A 16,829-nucleotide genomic window follows, 5' to 3' on the forward strand; every position below is an offset into this window, starting at 1 on the left:
GACTTTCTGTTAAGTGACCCATTTCATGTTTTGAGGTCTTACTACAAAATATAATTTCTAATCAGGATGTGGACTTAAAGGGAAGTGGACAGTGACAGTACTTTTGACAAAGGCACCCATTGGCTTTTTAACTCTTAGACCACATTCTAGCAATTTATACACATTACTTTCTACCATCTATGTCCCTTGAACGCTGCTTATCGTTTAATAACTTCTCAGCAATGGAGTACGGCATTTTAAATGATAAATTACAACGAGATTTGAGTATCTGGCTTCTAGCTTTTCATTTTCTACTTTATTGTCTTCTCATCTCATAGCTAATTTTTGTATTTAGACTGTGCAAGATGTGTATAACATTCAGTGTTTTCTTTTCACACAGATAAGTATGAAATTTGTGATTAGGCTGGGGAGACAGCATAATAGTTCTGCAAAACACTTTCATGTCTGAGGCTGAGGCTCTAAGGTCTCAGGTTCAATTTCCAGCACCACCACAATCCAGAGCTGAGCAGTGCTCTGGTCTTTCTTTCTGTAACTCTCTCACTCATTAAAATAAAGTAAAATATTTTTTTTTGCAATTGTATGAGTCATAATGTGACATTTTAAGTAACTGGTTACAAGGAACTATTTTAGAAAAGTAATTTTAACTGTTAAGAATTTAAAAGCTATTATGTTTTTCAGAGGAAAATATCTTCTTGTGATGAAATGTTACGATCTTGCAAAGTTCACTATTTACCAAGTAGCAGAAATGAACAAAGGTAAACATACCCAATGGGAAGTTCTACCTTAAAGAGCAAAGACTGCTTTGAATTGTTAATAATTTGCAGTAGTGAAGTAGACTTAACATGGAGGGTTCACTTGAAAGTTAAAGTTAGTTGAATTGTCTGACTTCCTCAGAATTACTGTGCTTTAAATTCAAGATACTTGGCAGAGATATTGATGAACTTTCCCTTTCTTTTAGGTATCATTGAGTTGAGTCCTATCCAGCAAGCACTAATCTATTCATTTTGTGAAAACCATGACAAGGCCATTCAGGTCTTAGATGGGTTCACTCTACGTCGCCCAGATATGGCCATGTATACTATGTTAGCCAAAGCCTTGATGAAAGCCAAGAAGAACAAGGTGACAAGTCTTGAGTTAGATTTAGTAAGCCCTTTATAATGTGCCTGGAACAAATGCTTAAATATTTCTAGTCCAAACTAAATCATACCATCTATTTATTGATTCTTCTGTTAATTAACATTTAGGTCATTTATTTTTATTTTTCCTCTTTCAAGTTATAAATATAGTATGTTATAAATATACTTAATAAATATACTTACTTTAATGACTTCTACTAACATGTGGGGGTTGGCTTTCCAGGATGTATTCATAGGAGTGGAATTGTGGAATTGCTGGCATGTGAATGTTTAACTTTCAAGAAAGTGACACATTGTTCCTTAGGATGGTACCATTTTTTTTTTTTTTTAATGTTCCCAACTGCAGTGTGTGAGTTTTCCTGTTTGTTCAATTCTTCTACAATAATTGGTATTGTCAGATCGCTTTTTAGTCAAAAACTCAAGTTTCACCATTCACGAAGCCTCCTCCCCCTGCTGGTGAGGACTGGGGTCTTGAACCCGTGTCATCATGCATTGTAACCTGTGTGCTACCGCCTGGCTCCTCCCCCAAACTGTTATCTACAGGACCTCCTCAGTACTATTTTCAGCATGGGAATATGCTTTACCTGCAAGTCCTTACAGAGCTTGGTGAGGAGACTTGTGAGCGTAAAAGGGAGCAAGAGGTGTGGCATCAGCTAGAGGAGAAAGCAGAAGAGGGTGAAAATGTCTTCCTCTTACCTCACGTGGGATGCAGCCGGGCTGTATCTGCTCAAGGAGACAGTGATAGGTCTGAGATTCAAAGAGAAAAGAAAATAGCAGGTCATGCTCAGGAGGGACAAATGGAGATGGCGTGAAGAGCACAGCTTTAACAGTTAATTCTAAAAAGGAGAAGAAGCAGAGGCCAGAGGAACAAATGAAAATGGTGGAAGCGCATGTGGCACAAAGCGCAGGGACCGGAGTAAGGATCCCGGTTCGAGCCCCCGGCTCCCCACCTGCAGGGGAGTCGCTTCACAGGCGGTGAAGCAGGTCTGCAGGTGTCTATCTTTCTCTCCCCCTCTCTGTCTTTCCCTCTTCTCTCCATTTCTCTCTGTCCTATCCAACAACGACGATGACAACAATAGTAACTACACAGTAAACACGGGCAACAAGATGGAATAAATACATTTTTTTTTTATAAAAGAAATATATTGGGTGGGAGGGGAGGAAGGAGGGCTGGGGAGATAGCTTAATGGTTATGGAAAACACCTTCATGCCTGAAGCTCAGAGATCGTCTTCAATCACTGGCATTACCATCAGCCAGTGATGAAAGGTAGAAAATTGAGAAGGTAAGGCATTTATTTATGTATCTGTTTTTCTGGGGCTCGGTGCCAGCACTATGAATCTACTGCTCCAGGAGGCTGTCTTTTCCTATTCATTTTTTTTTCTTCTAATTTTTGTTAGGACAGAGAAATTGTGAGAGGATGGGGGGATAGAGGGAGAGAAAGAGAGACACTCGCAGACCTGCTTCACCTCTTGTGAAGTGTCCCCCGCTCTCCCACAGTTGGGAGTGGGGGCTCAGATCTGGGTTCTTGAGCTTGGTAAAGTGCACGCTTAACCAGGCACGCCGCTGCCCGGACTCCAGCATTTATTTTTTATAATGAGGCATTTCCTGATAGTGAGGACAGAGGATGGGTATTGAGGTGGGCTGTGAACATGTGAGGAAATAAGCAAGGGGGGAGGCACAAAGAGCACTTAATCATTCCTTCCTTCCTTCCTTCCTTTTATCATTTTTCCTTCCTTCCTTTTTTTCCTTCCTTCCTTCCTTCCTTTTTCCTTCCTTCCTCCCTTCCTTCCTACCTACCTCCTTACCTTCTTTCCTTCCTTGTTTCCTTCCTTTCTCTATCAACTTTGGACCTCCCCCAGCAAATACTGTGTACCCACTGCACTACCTCAACCATCTCCCCATTCCTAAGTCTCATTATTTTCTTTAGCACTATACTATAGATAAGAACAGTACTTAAGTCACAAGTATTAGTATTTCTGTTTAGATTAAATCTAAACAGTTGGATACTTATGAGTAGTTGTTTCTAATAAATGGTGATTTCTGGTGCTAGTTTATATTGGGGTGCCAGGAGAAACCTCAGAAAGAAAATAGCTGAAGGGCTAACAAATTAACCTGCTCTGTCAAGTGCATAATCCAGGTTGGAGCCAGGTCTCTAGGAGAAGCTGTTATGCTGTGATACCATTCTTTTTTTCTTTGTCTTTCTACCTCTGTTTCTGTCTTACTCTTTACTTGAGATTGTCAGCTCAGAGTGGTGAAGCCCTGAAGCGTGTGCACACGCACACACACACACACACACACACACACACACACACACGTGCACACACGCACACACACCACGAAGGTTGATTAAAAATGACATCTGATATTTTTACTGAAGATCTTTTATTATCTGTTATCAGCCCAGTATTGCCTGCAGGAAAATTAATAGGAAATTTGTCATGAGCTAGTTCACAAATATACATCCGACTTAAGAACACAATAAATTATCTTGTAGAATCTAGAAGTCAGTTCTAGAAGCCCACACACTTCAGTACCAGTGTGGAGGATGGGGCTGTGGATCTTCCCTGCTACTCCCTCCCCTGTTTTCACCCCCAGCCTCTTTATGATGTGTACTGATAAGATTTTTTTATCTTACCAGCTCTGGTAACAGTCCTTTAAACATTGAAGACTGAGGCAGTGGTGCACCTGGTAGAGTACACACTCTATGCAGTGCATAAAGAACTGGGTTCGAGCTCCCTGGTCTCCACCTGCAGGGGGAAGCTTCACGAATGGTGAAGCTGAGAGGCAGATATCCCTCTTTCTCGCTCTCCCTCCTCGCTCAATTTCTCTGTCTCTGTCCAGTAATAAAGAAATTAAATCAAGAATTTTAAAAAAATCGTTGAAGTCAATCATGTTAGATGAATTATGGAAAGAAATATTTATTCCTCTCTCTCTTTAAATATATCATTACAGGAAGCTCTGAAAATGTTTAAAAAGGCATTGGATGTCTTTTCTCACTCTGACAAAGGACCAAACGCCGTTGCTGCCTCATCGGACTGTTTGTACCACATGGGTCTTTGCTACTTGGAGGACGGCAATGCACACATGGTATTTTGAAGTGTAGGCTATTTGTGATTTTAGAAAGTGATTTCTTGTGTTAAGTTCTCTTTCTGAAGGGCTACCTATCCAACAAATAACTCGGCCAAAGTGTCCTGTAAAACTTACCTTATTACAGTTGGTCTGTCCCCTACAGCACTAGTGGTATTTTAATCAGCACATTTTATATGAGGCTCATTTGCCAACATAGTTCTGAAGACTAAAATGTGTTCCTCTCTAAAACCATAAGTCTGTATGCAAGGAATTATGACCAGGAGATGGCTCACCTGATATGGTATCTGCCTGTTGTGACTGAGAACCTGGGTTTGAGCCCCTGAACCACATAACAGCACCATGGATGGCAGTAGGGGAGATCCATGGATAATGAACAGGTGTTGTGGCCTCTTCTCCTCCTCCTTCTCCTTCTCCTTCTCCTTCTCCTTCTCCTTCTCCTTCTCCTTCTCCTTCTTCTTCTTCTCCTCCTCCTCCTCTTTCTCCTCCTCCTCCTCCTTCTTCTTCCTCTCCTTCTCCTTCTTCCTCTCCCCCTTCCTCCTCCTCCTCCTCCTCCTCCTCTCCTTCTCCTTCTTCCTCTCCCCCTTCCTCCTCCTCCTCCTCCTCCTCCTCCTCTTCTTCTTCTTCTTCTTCTTCTTCTCCTCCTCCTCCTCCTTCTACTCCTCCTCCTCCTCCTCCTTCTCCTTCTCCATCTCCTCCTCCCCCCTTTTTTTTGCCATGAGTGTTATTGCTGGGGTTCACTGCCTGCACTATGAATCTACCGCTCCTGGTAGCCATTTTATTTTATTTTATTTTTCTGTTTTTATTGGATAGAACAGAGAGAAATTGAGGAGAGAAAGAGACACCTGCATACCTGCTTCACTGCTTATGAAGCATCCCCACTGTAGGTGGGGGGCTTGAACTCAGGTCCCAGTGGGTTTTTGTGCTTAGTGCTACATGTGCTTAACCCAGTGCCTAGCCCCCACTTTCTTCTGTGTTTCCATATCCCCTATCTCTCTCAGAAAAAAAAAATTAGACCAGGGAGGACACTCAGAAGTATTGCACATTTCTGTTCTGGGTTTATTCCATGGTGCTGCATTAAAAAAGTTCATGGCAAAATAATTTTATCCCACTCATATGAATTTATTGATTACATTATACTTTAAGTTGTGTGCTACACTGTGGTGTCGAATAGATCGAAGGTGGTGAGGTCACTTGCTGACTTCTGTCACTACAACTGAACAATGCAGATCAGATTGAAACTGGACTTCAAGATGGCCAGATTTCAAACAAGTTGACCCAATTGTTATTATTATTTTAAAATTTCTTTATTGGAGGATTAATGATTTATAGTCAACAGTAAAATACAGTAATTTTTACATGTGTCACATTTCCCAGTTTTCCACATAAAAATACAACCCCCTCTTGGTCCTCCTCTGCCATCATGTTCCAGGACCTGAACCCTCCCCCCACCCCAGCCTTTTAAAATGTCTTTATTGCGGGATTAATATTTTACATTCGACAGTTTGTACATGCATAACATTTCTCAGTTTTCCACATAACAATACACCCCCCACTAGGTCGTCTGCCATCCTTTTTGTACCTATACTCTCTGCCCCACCCACCCCAGAGTCTTTTACTTTGGTGCAAAACACCAACTCCAGTCCAGGTTCTGCTTAGTGTTTTCCCTTCTGATCTTGTTTTTCAACTTCTGCCTGTGAGTGAGATCATCCCATATTCATCCTTCTGTTTCTGGCTTATCTCACTTAAAGTGATTAAGATTCAAGATTGGGTAAAGAAGGTGATTTCATTGTTTTTAATAGCTGAGTAGTATTTCAATATGTATATAGACCACGACTTACTTAGCCACTCACCCATTGTTGGACACCTAGGTTGCTTCCAGGTTTTGGCTATCACAAACTGTGCTACTATGAACATAGGTGTACACAGAACTTTTTGGATGGTTGTGTTTGGCTCCTTAGGCTATTTCCCCAGGAGAGGGATTGCAGGGTCATAGGGTAGGAAGTTGACCCAATTATTACATACTTATACAGTCTGGCTATTTCACACAATTCTCAACTTCAAAAATTGTCAGTAAATATGTAGAATAATTGATTTCCAATGGCTACTGTTGGATATTCCATAAGTCTCGTCATTCCAACTCTTGTTCATAGGGGTGGACAGTGTCTGAAACTTTCATCAAACTTGAATAAGAGCTATAACTGATTGACTGTCCTACTGAGAATTTCTAATAAATATAAGGTCAACTACAATTTTGTTCTGTTTTCAGTGCTTTGGAGCAACCAGAAAATAAATTCATCTTTGTTTGTAATGTTAGGGAAAGTTTTACAGTCCCATTGTTCTGAAATTTCATAACTGTGTCTGCTATAGTTCTTGGACTTTCATGCTCTGTAAATGTACTGATTATGATGTAATTGGTGAAACATAACATAAGGAAAAGCAACTGAAATGAAACCAGTCATGTGGTGTGTTGCTATGGCATTTTTGTGGATATGGATAATACAGACATGAGTCAGGGAGTAAGGGATCTGTAAAAATATGACCAACCTGACTTGTTCATAATTATTACTTTTTGCTTCATGCAAAAGATTCACTGGAAGAAATCTTGCTAGTGTCATTATTATTTTATTAGTTTTATTTTTAACCAGAGTACTGCTCAGCTCTGATTTATCATAGTGCTAGAATTGAACCTGGGACCTCAGAGTCTTAGACATGGAAATATTTGGCATAATAATTATGTTATCTCCCTGGACCAGGATAAATATACTTTAAATGACAAAAAGTAAAAATTATCAACAGTAGTTATATATTATAATTTATACAAACATCAAAAGGATATATTCTACTCACGAAATGATTTGCTTCTTCAATGATATGCTTTTTCTAGGCTCTTGATACTTTCACAAAAGCTGTGAAAGCAAATCCTAATTTTGCTGAAGGGTTTTATCAACGTGGACTCTGTAAAGTCAAACTTCGCAAACATACCTCAATCCTGGATTTTAATCGTGCAATTACCATTAATCCAAATCATTACCAGGTATTCAAATGAACAATCTTGGAATTTTGAAGTGTGTGTTAAAATGATTAACTTATTTAAAAAATGTTTAAACTTTGTTTATTTATTGGAGAGAACTTGAGGGGAAAGAGAAAGGTGGGAAAGAGAAAGAGGGAGAGAGAGAAAGAGAGAGAGAGAGAAGAGAGAAAGAGAATGACACCACAAGCACTGCTCTACCTCTCATGAAGTTCCCCCCTTCCACTTGGGGACTGGGGACTTGAACTTGGGTCCTTGAGCATTGTAACATATATGCTCTAAGGTGTAAACCACCACCCAGGCCCTACAAGTGTAAATTCCTTAGGAAGCACTGTTACTAACAGCAGAAAATTACTACAACTTCTCAGCTTTGTTTTCTTAATCTACAGATCTGTATTTCTTCTTGAATTAAAAATATTTTCAACCAGGATATACATGCTTTTTTGTGCTGTGATGCTTATAACTATCATGAATATTCTAATATATCCATAAATATTTATAGTTTTGTATGTTGTTATTAAATTTATTTATTTGCCATTTTACTGCAATATTGATTCATACCTTTTTATTTACTTATTTTTCAAGATTTAATCATTAATGAAAGATGGAGAGAGAGAGCCAGAATATGCACAATCTGGCCCATGCATTACTCCCCAACAGTTGTGGGACCTCATGCTTGAGGGTCCTACCTCCTTGGCCACTGATCCCTATCTCTTAAGAGGCCAGAGAGACAATACAAAATTCAAGAGGTGAAGTTTGATTGAATTCTAATTTGAAAAGTCTGGGAAATTTGAACATGGAGAAAATATCAGACGACTTTAGAGAAGTCTCATTAAATATCATAGATATATAGCGGCAATAAGGCTATGCAGGAAATGATTTTTTTTCACAGTAGATGCACACTAGAAGGCTTGGGTGAAGTATGAGGATGTCTATACTGTAATTTCTTTTTTTAACTTTTATTTACTTATTTATTTATTCTATTAAAAGACTTATTTTATTATGAGAAAAAGAGATTCACATTGGGGGTGAGAGTGGTCAGAGTACCCCAGCTCCCCTGCTATGTATGCAGGGCTGGGAATCAAGCTGTGAGCGTCATACATGCACATCCTGTGTTCTACTAAATGTAACCTTAATTTCTTTTTTTTTTTAATTTCTTTATTGGGGAATTAATGTTTTACATTCAACAGTAAATACAATAGTTTGTACATGCATAACATTCCCCAGTTTCCCATTATATTTACTTATTTTTAAATATTTATTTTATTTATTTATTCCCTTTTGTTGCCCTTGTTTTATTGTTGTAGTTATTATTGTTGTCATTGTTAAATAGGACAGAGAGAAATGGAGAGAGGAGGGGAAGACAGAGAGGAGAAAGAAAGATAGACACCTGCAGACCTGCTTCACCGCCTGTGAAGCGACTCCCCTGCAGGTGGGGACCAGGGGCTCAAACCGGGATCCTTAACGCAGGCCCTTGTGCTTTGGGCCACGTGCGCTTAAGCCGCTGCGCTACTGCCCGACACCCTATGCCTTACTTTCAAGTAGTTTGGAAAGAAAAAAATAGAACAGGAGATACTACAGAGTGTTCAAAGATACTGAATCTAGATATGATAGGTGTACAAATGTTCATTGTTCTGTACTTTCAATTATACTGTGTGTTAAATTTTTTTTCTAGGACAGTAGTAATATGCTATACACTTGGTGCCATCTTTGGGTAGTGTCAGTTTATTAAAATACCTCGATCTTGGTAGAATTGATGTCTTTACAGAAACATCCTTTCCTGATTCCTTCTCCTTTCTCTGAACAGGCATATTTAAGTCGAGCAGCCTTCTATGGTCTAAAAGGCAGATATTCTAAAGCGATCTTGAATTGTAATGAGGCGATTAAAATCTATCCTAAGAGTGTCCGTGCCTATATCTACAGAGGAGTCCTGAAATACTACAACAGGGTAGGCTGGGTCTCCTGCTTGTTGGACCCAAGTTTTGTAGTAGGTCGATGCTCGGATGCCAAGTAGAAAGTCACTTCCTTCGTTTGTCTGAGAAAGAAGCATCACTGTTTTACGCAGGCAGAACTATGTGGAACATTTGATGACATTTTTACACAGTACACAGTACGGGATTTCAGTTCACAAATGTTTAGGGGTTGATTAAAGACATTCAGTTAAAAATAGGACTTGTAATTGATGTTTGTTAAGGAAGTAGTGTGTTTTTGTGGAAAGGAATTTGGAAAATACAGATAATAAAGAAGCTGGAGTGACTTTATGTCACCATCAGGTCAATTATTCCTGGGAGTGTCCTGGTGTACTTACATTTTGCATTGCCATTTTTTCAACAATACATAGTGTATTTTTTTCAAAAATTGGGATTATATTACTGACATAATTTGTGGTATACCCAGTTTCTTAGTAAATCTCTAAAGATGCCACCCTCCCTTATTTTTTTGCCACCAAAACTTCACTGGGGCTTTATGCTTGTAAAAATCTACTGCTCCTGGTGAACGCTTTGCTTTTGTTTTGTGGGGTTTTTTTGTTTTTGTTTTTTTGTCTTTTAATGACAGCATAATACTGGGTTGTCAGGAAAAGCTTTAACTTTTTTTTTTTTTAACCAGAGCACTGCTCAGCTCTGGTTTATGGTGGTGCAAGGGACTGAACCTGGGACTTTGGAGCCTCAGGTACAAATGTCTTTTTGCATAACCATTATGCTATCTACCTCTGCTCAACATTTTTCTATGTAAAAATTGTATCATGTTTTTTCTGACTGCCTAATATTTTGCTATAGTTGAGTTACAGTTGAGTTTGAATCACTTTATTGTTGAGTATCTGGGTTATTCCCCCCCACTGTTTTATTATTCTAAATACTATTAGTCATACTAAGAACAAAATAATTGCTTGACCTTATAATTTTACCTGACCAGAAATTATTGAACCAAAGGATATAAACACTGCTAATATATCTAATCATTCATGGGGTCATTTGTGTTTCCTGGCTTCTCCCACCCCTACTTTTCTGATCTTCCTTTCTATTATTCCATACAAAACAATTTTGCAAATATTATCTTAAAACACAAGCAAAGCCTTGCATTATGTGTTAATTCCACAAAAATTACTGTCTAGAAGTAGGTGATATAGGCATCAGAAACATCAAAGAGGAAATGAAAGAGAGTGTGGGAAGAACACAGGCAATTATGTAACATGACATGGTAAGTGACAGAAGCCAGCAAGCTCTGGAGAATGTTTTCTGATAAATGTGGTTTACTTCTTTACCTGCAAGCCTAATTTTCTCCTTGATGTATATTAACATTGGCAATAAGATAATCATCCAAATAGATGTTGTTTATGTGTTGAGGAAATAGTTATTCTCACCATGAGATCTTAATAAACTCTGAAAAAACTAGCTTGATTGCCTTAACTTCAGAGATGATAGAATAGTTAAATAAATGCTCTGAAAACTCAAACACAATCAAAAGTTTATTTTAAATTTAAAGTTCAGTCCATTATGACTAAACTTGCTCACCTAGTGTGTTGTTTTTTTTTTTTCCTTTTTTAGACATATCAACTGGCAATTAGAGATTTAACTATAGCTGTCAATATGGACAAAAACAGTTCCATAGCATTTTACAACAGAGCGATTTGTTACACCAAGATAAATGAATGTCACATGGTAAGATGCCCGTTTTTGTGAATAACATACTAAAATTTATTTAAAGCATGTGTCGTTCCTTATTTCCGTTATAATTTTGTAACCAAATATCTCTGGAAATACATACATTAACCATGAGTGTTGGTCTGCTTCTGGCTTCTGCTTCTAAGACCCCTTCTGTTTCATTGGTTTGATTCCCCCTGCTTAACACTGTATTCTATTTGCATAGCCACTGTTGACTAAACACCCCCCTGCCTCCAGGGCACTGGTTTAATCCTCATTGGTTCGTGCTTTTTCCTTCTCCCCACCCCCTATCCTACGTACATCCCTTTTCAGACCTGACTCTTCCACCTCAGGATATATAAGGACAGGACTGTGATTAGAGATAGCTTAGATTGCGCCGCGTTCCACATGAATAAAGACTGAGCTGCATACCACTCAGCCATGAGTCCCTGGTCGTCTCTGTCTCCCGCCCGCGAAGCTCAGCCCGGCACATGGGAAACCAAAGAACCATTTCAAACATAGCAAAAGGCCAGATTTCATCTTTTCTAAAAGCCGACTAGTATTTCAGAATGCATGTACACCGCATCTTCTTTGTCCACTCATCAATTCTCGGACACTTGGCTTGTTCCCAAATCATGACCATTATACATATCCCTGCACTGAACATAGGTATGCACCTACCTTTCCAAATTGTGCTCTTCAGTTATAGCTCTAGGAGAGGAAATGCTGGACCAAAGGGCAGGTCTATTATTATTTATTTACTTACTGAAAAAAAAATCCCCTTACTATTTTCCACAGGGGCTGGAAGGTTTCTCAGTTTTAGGCTCTATCTCATCCTCTTGCTTCTTTCTCTGATAACCATGTGCTTCTCCCTTTCTGTTAGTTTCCATTCTCGTAGTCAATGACACATTCATTCCACCTGTCCCCCTACCCTCTGGCATCTCTCCAATCCACCTGAGCTGTGGGGAGTTAAATCCATCGAAGACATTTAGAAATGTGCTTTCTGTGAAAAGGAAGTTGAGAAACACCACTCCCCCCCCCCCCAGAGGATATGGAATTAATTCTTGGTCACAAGACCGTCAGGTTCCCTCTAGAAATGTTGACAAATGTATAATTAATTTTTTTTTCCACAAAGGAGTTATAAAGATCCAGGGAGCAAATGAAAAGCTCATTTATCCGACTAACTTGCATAGCAGGTAGCTTTGAGGATTTCCTCCCTAGCTTCACCTTTGCCAGAAAAGGGCAACCCAGCAGCTGAAGAGAATGGGGTGGGTGGAGGTAGGGTCCTCCCATTTTTTGTTATCGCTGATGTGTAACAGAGCCAACTAATAAGGAAAAAAAAAACTAAACCATTGAAATAGAAATAAAGACCTAACTAGAAGAATACCATACCGGTTATTTTAGAAATGCCATGTACCCAGGGCCTTTCACTCAGTCAGTTCATTTTACAGACGAGGAAATAGAAGCAGAGAGAGAGGCTAGAAAGGTATCCAAGTCACACAGGGAGGTGAACCCTGTTCACAGGTTTGTTTGCTTCTGGTTAACAGTCCCGGGATGGCTTTGTTAAGCCATCAGACCTCCAGCATATGGACCGGATGTCAATTTATAGTGTCACCTCCTGACCGTGTCTGCCTGCACCTGTTTCTCAGCATTCTTGCCATTAGGAGAGCACAAAAAACCCAGGTGTCTGTGTTCAGACGAGACACCTAGGCATTCTCCCAACACGTGATTTCATAGAAGCTAAGCAAAAGTGCATTTTGGTTCCCACTGCCCTTTATGAATAAAAATAGTTAACACTTGCCATTGACCTAGAGCCTCTTGTGTGACAGGCAGTGGGCTAAATAATTTACTACCTACCAGGTGATCAAAAGATATTTAAGGACCTGAATATAATAAGAGTAATTATTACTTGAGTTTTGCAGATGAGGAACTGAGGCTTAGTGGTAAGTAACTTGCCCAAGACTGGAAAGCTGGTAATAACAGCAGAGGCATGATATAAATCCTGTTTCATTGACCTTCATAAAAATCTCATCTCTCAGCTTTTGTTTCCTCTTGAATCCCATATTCAGCTGTTTAGTGGATCTCCAAAGCATCTAACAGGTTTCACATTATATGTGTCTGTGAAATGTGAAAGTAAAAAAAAAAAAATAGGTTTCCCTTTTTCAAAGCAGTATGCATTATTATTTTTTTTACAGCATTGGTAATATTTATTTATAATCGCACCACAATGTACAATAGAACCTCTAGTTCTCAACTCTTTTAGACATAATGAAATAATGAAACACTAGATATGCACCAATTGGTATATCAGAATGTACTATTTATTTGCATTCTCACCTAGTATATGCTACAGGCAAAATTGTGGCCCTTTTCTGATCAAACCATATGTTTTTTAAAATTTATTATTATTATTATTATTATTATTTTTTTGCCTCCAGGGTTACTCAGTGCCTGCACTACACCTTGCACTTAGTACTGTGTACACCTGATCAGGTGCATCACCCCCCCCCATTATGGTTCCTTTAGACAACACATTCAGTAGACAGTTAAGAGATCAGTTCCAGCCCAAATTTGTGAGACTTCCAGTACCTGCTACAGAGTAGATGCTCTGTAAAAGTTAGTTTATTCAGCAAATGAAAAAGAAAAAAGATCAAAGTAATGGAGAAAAGAGTTTCTGCTTAATTATCTCCCAGCTTAGCCTAATGTCGGGGGGGGGGGTAAGTATATCTAGCACAACATTTTGAAGTCATTTGTTTATTTGTTAGTTTTATTCAGATCTATGTTCTCTGGTGAGATATTCAGAGGACGTTTATTGAATGTTCAAGCATGCTGCCTTTACGGTGGTGAGCAAAATGAATAAACTCTGCCTGATAGTGCTTAGGTTTTGAGGAGGAAAACAATAAAATGCTCAATGGAAATTAAAGTGATAACTTAAATTTCAAAAGGTATAAAGTATTTCGCTTTACCGTCAAAGCTTAGTGGTGAGACCACTGATTCTGGAGGTGGCTGTAGTTCCCCTGCCAACCTGTATACTACTTTAAATGCTTTATAAAATGGCATTTGAAACACACCCACCATGATCAACACTTGTTAAAAAGTCGCAGAATTTCTAACATTTTATTAAGAACACCCTTAAAGATAACAGAAGATATATATATATATATTTTTTTTTTGGCCAGGAGTCATGAGTCAAAATAGGGGAGTTAATTGTGAGGTTTTAATTTGGGCATAAACATATTTTTGTGCAGGGTTGGAGTGGTAAGGATCTAAAGAGTTTTATCTAGGCTCTAAGTGGTTATTTTCTCCCTAGGCATTAAAAGACTATGGAATTGTGTTGCTTCTTGACGCTGAAAAAAATGTGACATTCAACACCTTTGTTAACCGTGCGCTCATCTATACAGAACTTAAACAATACGGTTATGCATTAGAGGTAATAAAAAAATGAGCCTATTTGACTTCACACATTTGCTTTTGAAAAACCAAAGAACAAGTTTTTTTTTTTTTTTTTGGTAGTAACTAGAAATATCAGTACACAATGACTATACTTTAGCAAGAATATTATTAAGCTAACTTAGACTAATACAATTTTTGATTAATACAATTAGACTAAGTAATCAATACAATTAAACTAACTAGTCTAATACAATTTTTGATTGATACAATTAGACTAATACAAATTAATACAATTAGACTAATTCATTAATACAATTAGACTAATTCATTAATACAGTTAGACTAATACACATTTTGATCCAATTATGTGCATAGATTTTGATTGGAAATAACCAGTATATAAGAAAAATGCTATTTTGATTTGATGAAATATCTTATCAGGGCCAGGAGGTGGTGAACCTGGTTAAATGCACATATTACAGTGCACAAGGACCCAGGTTCAAGCCCCATCTGCAGGGGGAAAGCTTCATGAGTGGTGAAGCAGGGCTGCAGGTGTCTCCCTGTCTCTCTTCATCTCTCTCTCTCCCCTCCCCTCCCCTCTCAATTTCTCTCTGTCTCTACCCAATAATAAAGAAAGAAAATATTTTAAAAGTGTCTTATCAACTTCCTCATCACCAAAACCTCAATTCCCTGACAAATTGATTTACATATAATTTACATCTTTGTTCACTGTTGACTCTTTGTCATTCAGAATTTTCTGCTAAACTATGTCAGGTGTGTTTCACATGGGGCAGAATACAGCTGTTCCAAGTAGACTACTGGAAATAGACTTTTAAGTTAGTTGGAACAGGCACTCAGACTTGGAATGAAAGATAACATAAAATATATATGAAAAAGAAGCAAGTGGTTTAAAATGCACTTCTTTATGGAATAATTAATACAGTGCACCTTCTTTTTTTCTTTTTTAAAATTTTTTTTATTGCCAACAGGGTTATGGTTGGGGCTCCTTGCTGGCACTATGAATCCACTGCTCTGGGTGGCCATTTTTTCCTTTCCTAATTTTTATTAGATAGGACAGAGGGAAATTGAGAGAGGATGGGGAGATAGCAAAGGAGAGACCTGCCTCACCACTTGTGAAGCTTCTCCCCTGCAAGTGGGGAGCGGGGGCCTTGAACCCGGGTCCTTGCTCCTGGTAATATGTGCGCTTAACCAGGTATGCCACCTCTCAGCCCCCTTTTAATTTTTTTTTTTTTTGTATACTTTAAATTGGCTTTGGAACTTAGAGTGATGTAAGGCAAAAAAGCAGTCTTTCTAAGATTTATTTCATTTACTTTATATGAGGTAGAGAGATGTTCACGTGAGAGAGACAGGCCAAGGTGCCTTCCCAGTGCATGTATTTCAGCACCAGGAACTGAGCCAGGACCCTCAGACACACAATTCCCTGAGCTACTACCCTGGAAAGGCTAATAGTTTCATTTCTGAGAAACCACATTTGCCATTACGTAGGGGAGTTCTTCCTAGTCTTTATCCTTGAAGACGTTCGCGGGTTGAACTTCTTCAGGTTTTAGTGATACTGAAAATATTCAAATAACCAAAGATAGCTGTGGAAGTCTGGGTCACAGTGCTTGGTAGACAGTGAGGCTAAGGGCTGGGTGGTGGCTCACCTGGTTGAGAGCACATGTTACAAGGCACAAGGACCCAGGTTCGAGTCCCTGGTCTTCGCCTGCAGGGGGAAATCTTTGCATTTCAGTGGTGAAACAGGTCTTCAGGTGTTTCTGTCTCTCTCCCTCTCCATCTCCCTCTTCCCTCTCAATCTCTGTCTGTCTCTATCCAACAAGTAAATAAAGATAATAATTAAAAAAAAAAAAAAGAGAGACAGTGAAGCTAAGTAAGGGCATGGGGCTGTGAAACCCTAGTATGCTGTTGAGGAATATGAGATTTTGCCAGGCCTGGATTTTCTAGCAAGTAAGTACTTATTTAGTATTTAATAATGGCATTAAATTTATTAACTGCATGGCTATTACACACCATATATTGAAACAATGCTGCTTAACTTATACTTGTAACTTATAGATCATATAGAGGAGAAAGTCTTTTTAAAAAGTTTTATGACTGTCTTTATTTATTAGATAGAGACAGCCAGAAATTGAGAGGGAAGGGGTGATAGAGAGGGAGAGACACACCTGCAACACTGTTTCACCACTTGCAAAGCTTTCCCCCTGAAGGTGGGGCTGGGGGCTCGAACCTGGGTCCTTGTGCACTGTAACATGTGGGCTCAATCAGTTGCACCACCACCCGGCCCCTAAATAAAGTCTTCTAACAAGGAAGTACCAGGGCAAGATTTACTCAGGTCTCACTCCAAGCTTATAAATGTGTGTGTGTGTGTGTCTGCTCCAGCCATTTCCAGTAGATGTGATACTAAAATAGAAAAAGAAAGTCTTGGGGAGATGTATATATATTTTTTACCCTTACAATTTTTATATTTATTTATCAGAACACTGCTCAGTTCTGAATTACAGTGTTGCTGGGGATTGAACCTG

General features: G+C 38.9%; 1 protein-coding gene across 3 annotated transcripts in view; it reads left to right on the top strand.

The window, feature by feature from the left end:
* Nucleotides 1-16,829, top strand: part of TTC6 (tetratricopeptide repeat domain 6) — a 201,418-nt gene that overhangs the window by 164,955 nt on the left and 19,634 nt on the right. For 2 of the 3 annotated variants that reach the window (XM_060175452.1, XM_060175453.1), the window contains exons 20-26: nucleotides 679-755; nucleotides 959-1,119; nucleotides 4,090-4,224; nucleotides 7,112-7,261; nucleotides 9,063-9,203; nucleotides 10,801-10,914; nucleotides 14,207-14,326. In XM_060175452.1, coding sequence (XP_060031435.1) covers nucleotides 679-755; nucleotides 959-1,119; nucleotides 4,090-4,224; nucleotides 7,112-7,261; nucleotides 9,063-9,203; nucleotides 10,801-10,914; nucleotides 14,207-14,326 — 898 coding nt within the window. Of the gene's footprint in view, nucleotides 1-678; nucleotides 756-958; nucleotides 1,120-4,089; nucleotides 4,225-7,111; nucleotides 7,262-9,062; nucleotides 9,204-10,800; nucleotides 10,915-12,443; nucleotides 13,081-14,206; nucleotides 14,327-16,829 lie in introns of those variants that run through there. The other variant, XM_060175454.1, reaches the window with a different exon arrangement.

The sequence above is a fragment of the Erinaceus europaeus genome, chromosome 16 (genome assembly GCF_950295315.1).
Source record: "Erinaceus europaeus chromosome 16, mEriEur2.1, whole genome shotgun sequence".
In the NCBI taxonomy this organism is placed as follows: Eukaryota; Metazoa; Chordata; class Mammalia; order Eulipotyphla; family Erinaceidae; genus Erinaceus; species Erinaceus europaeus.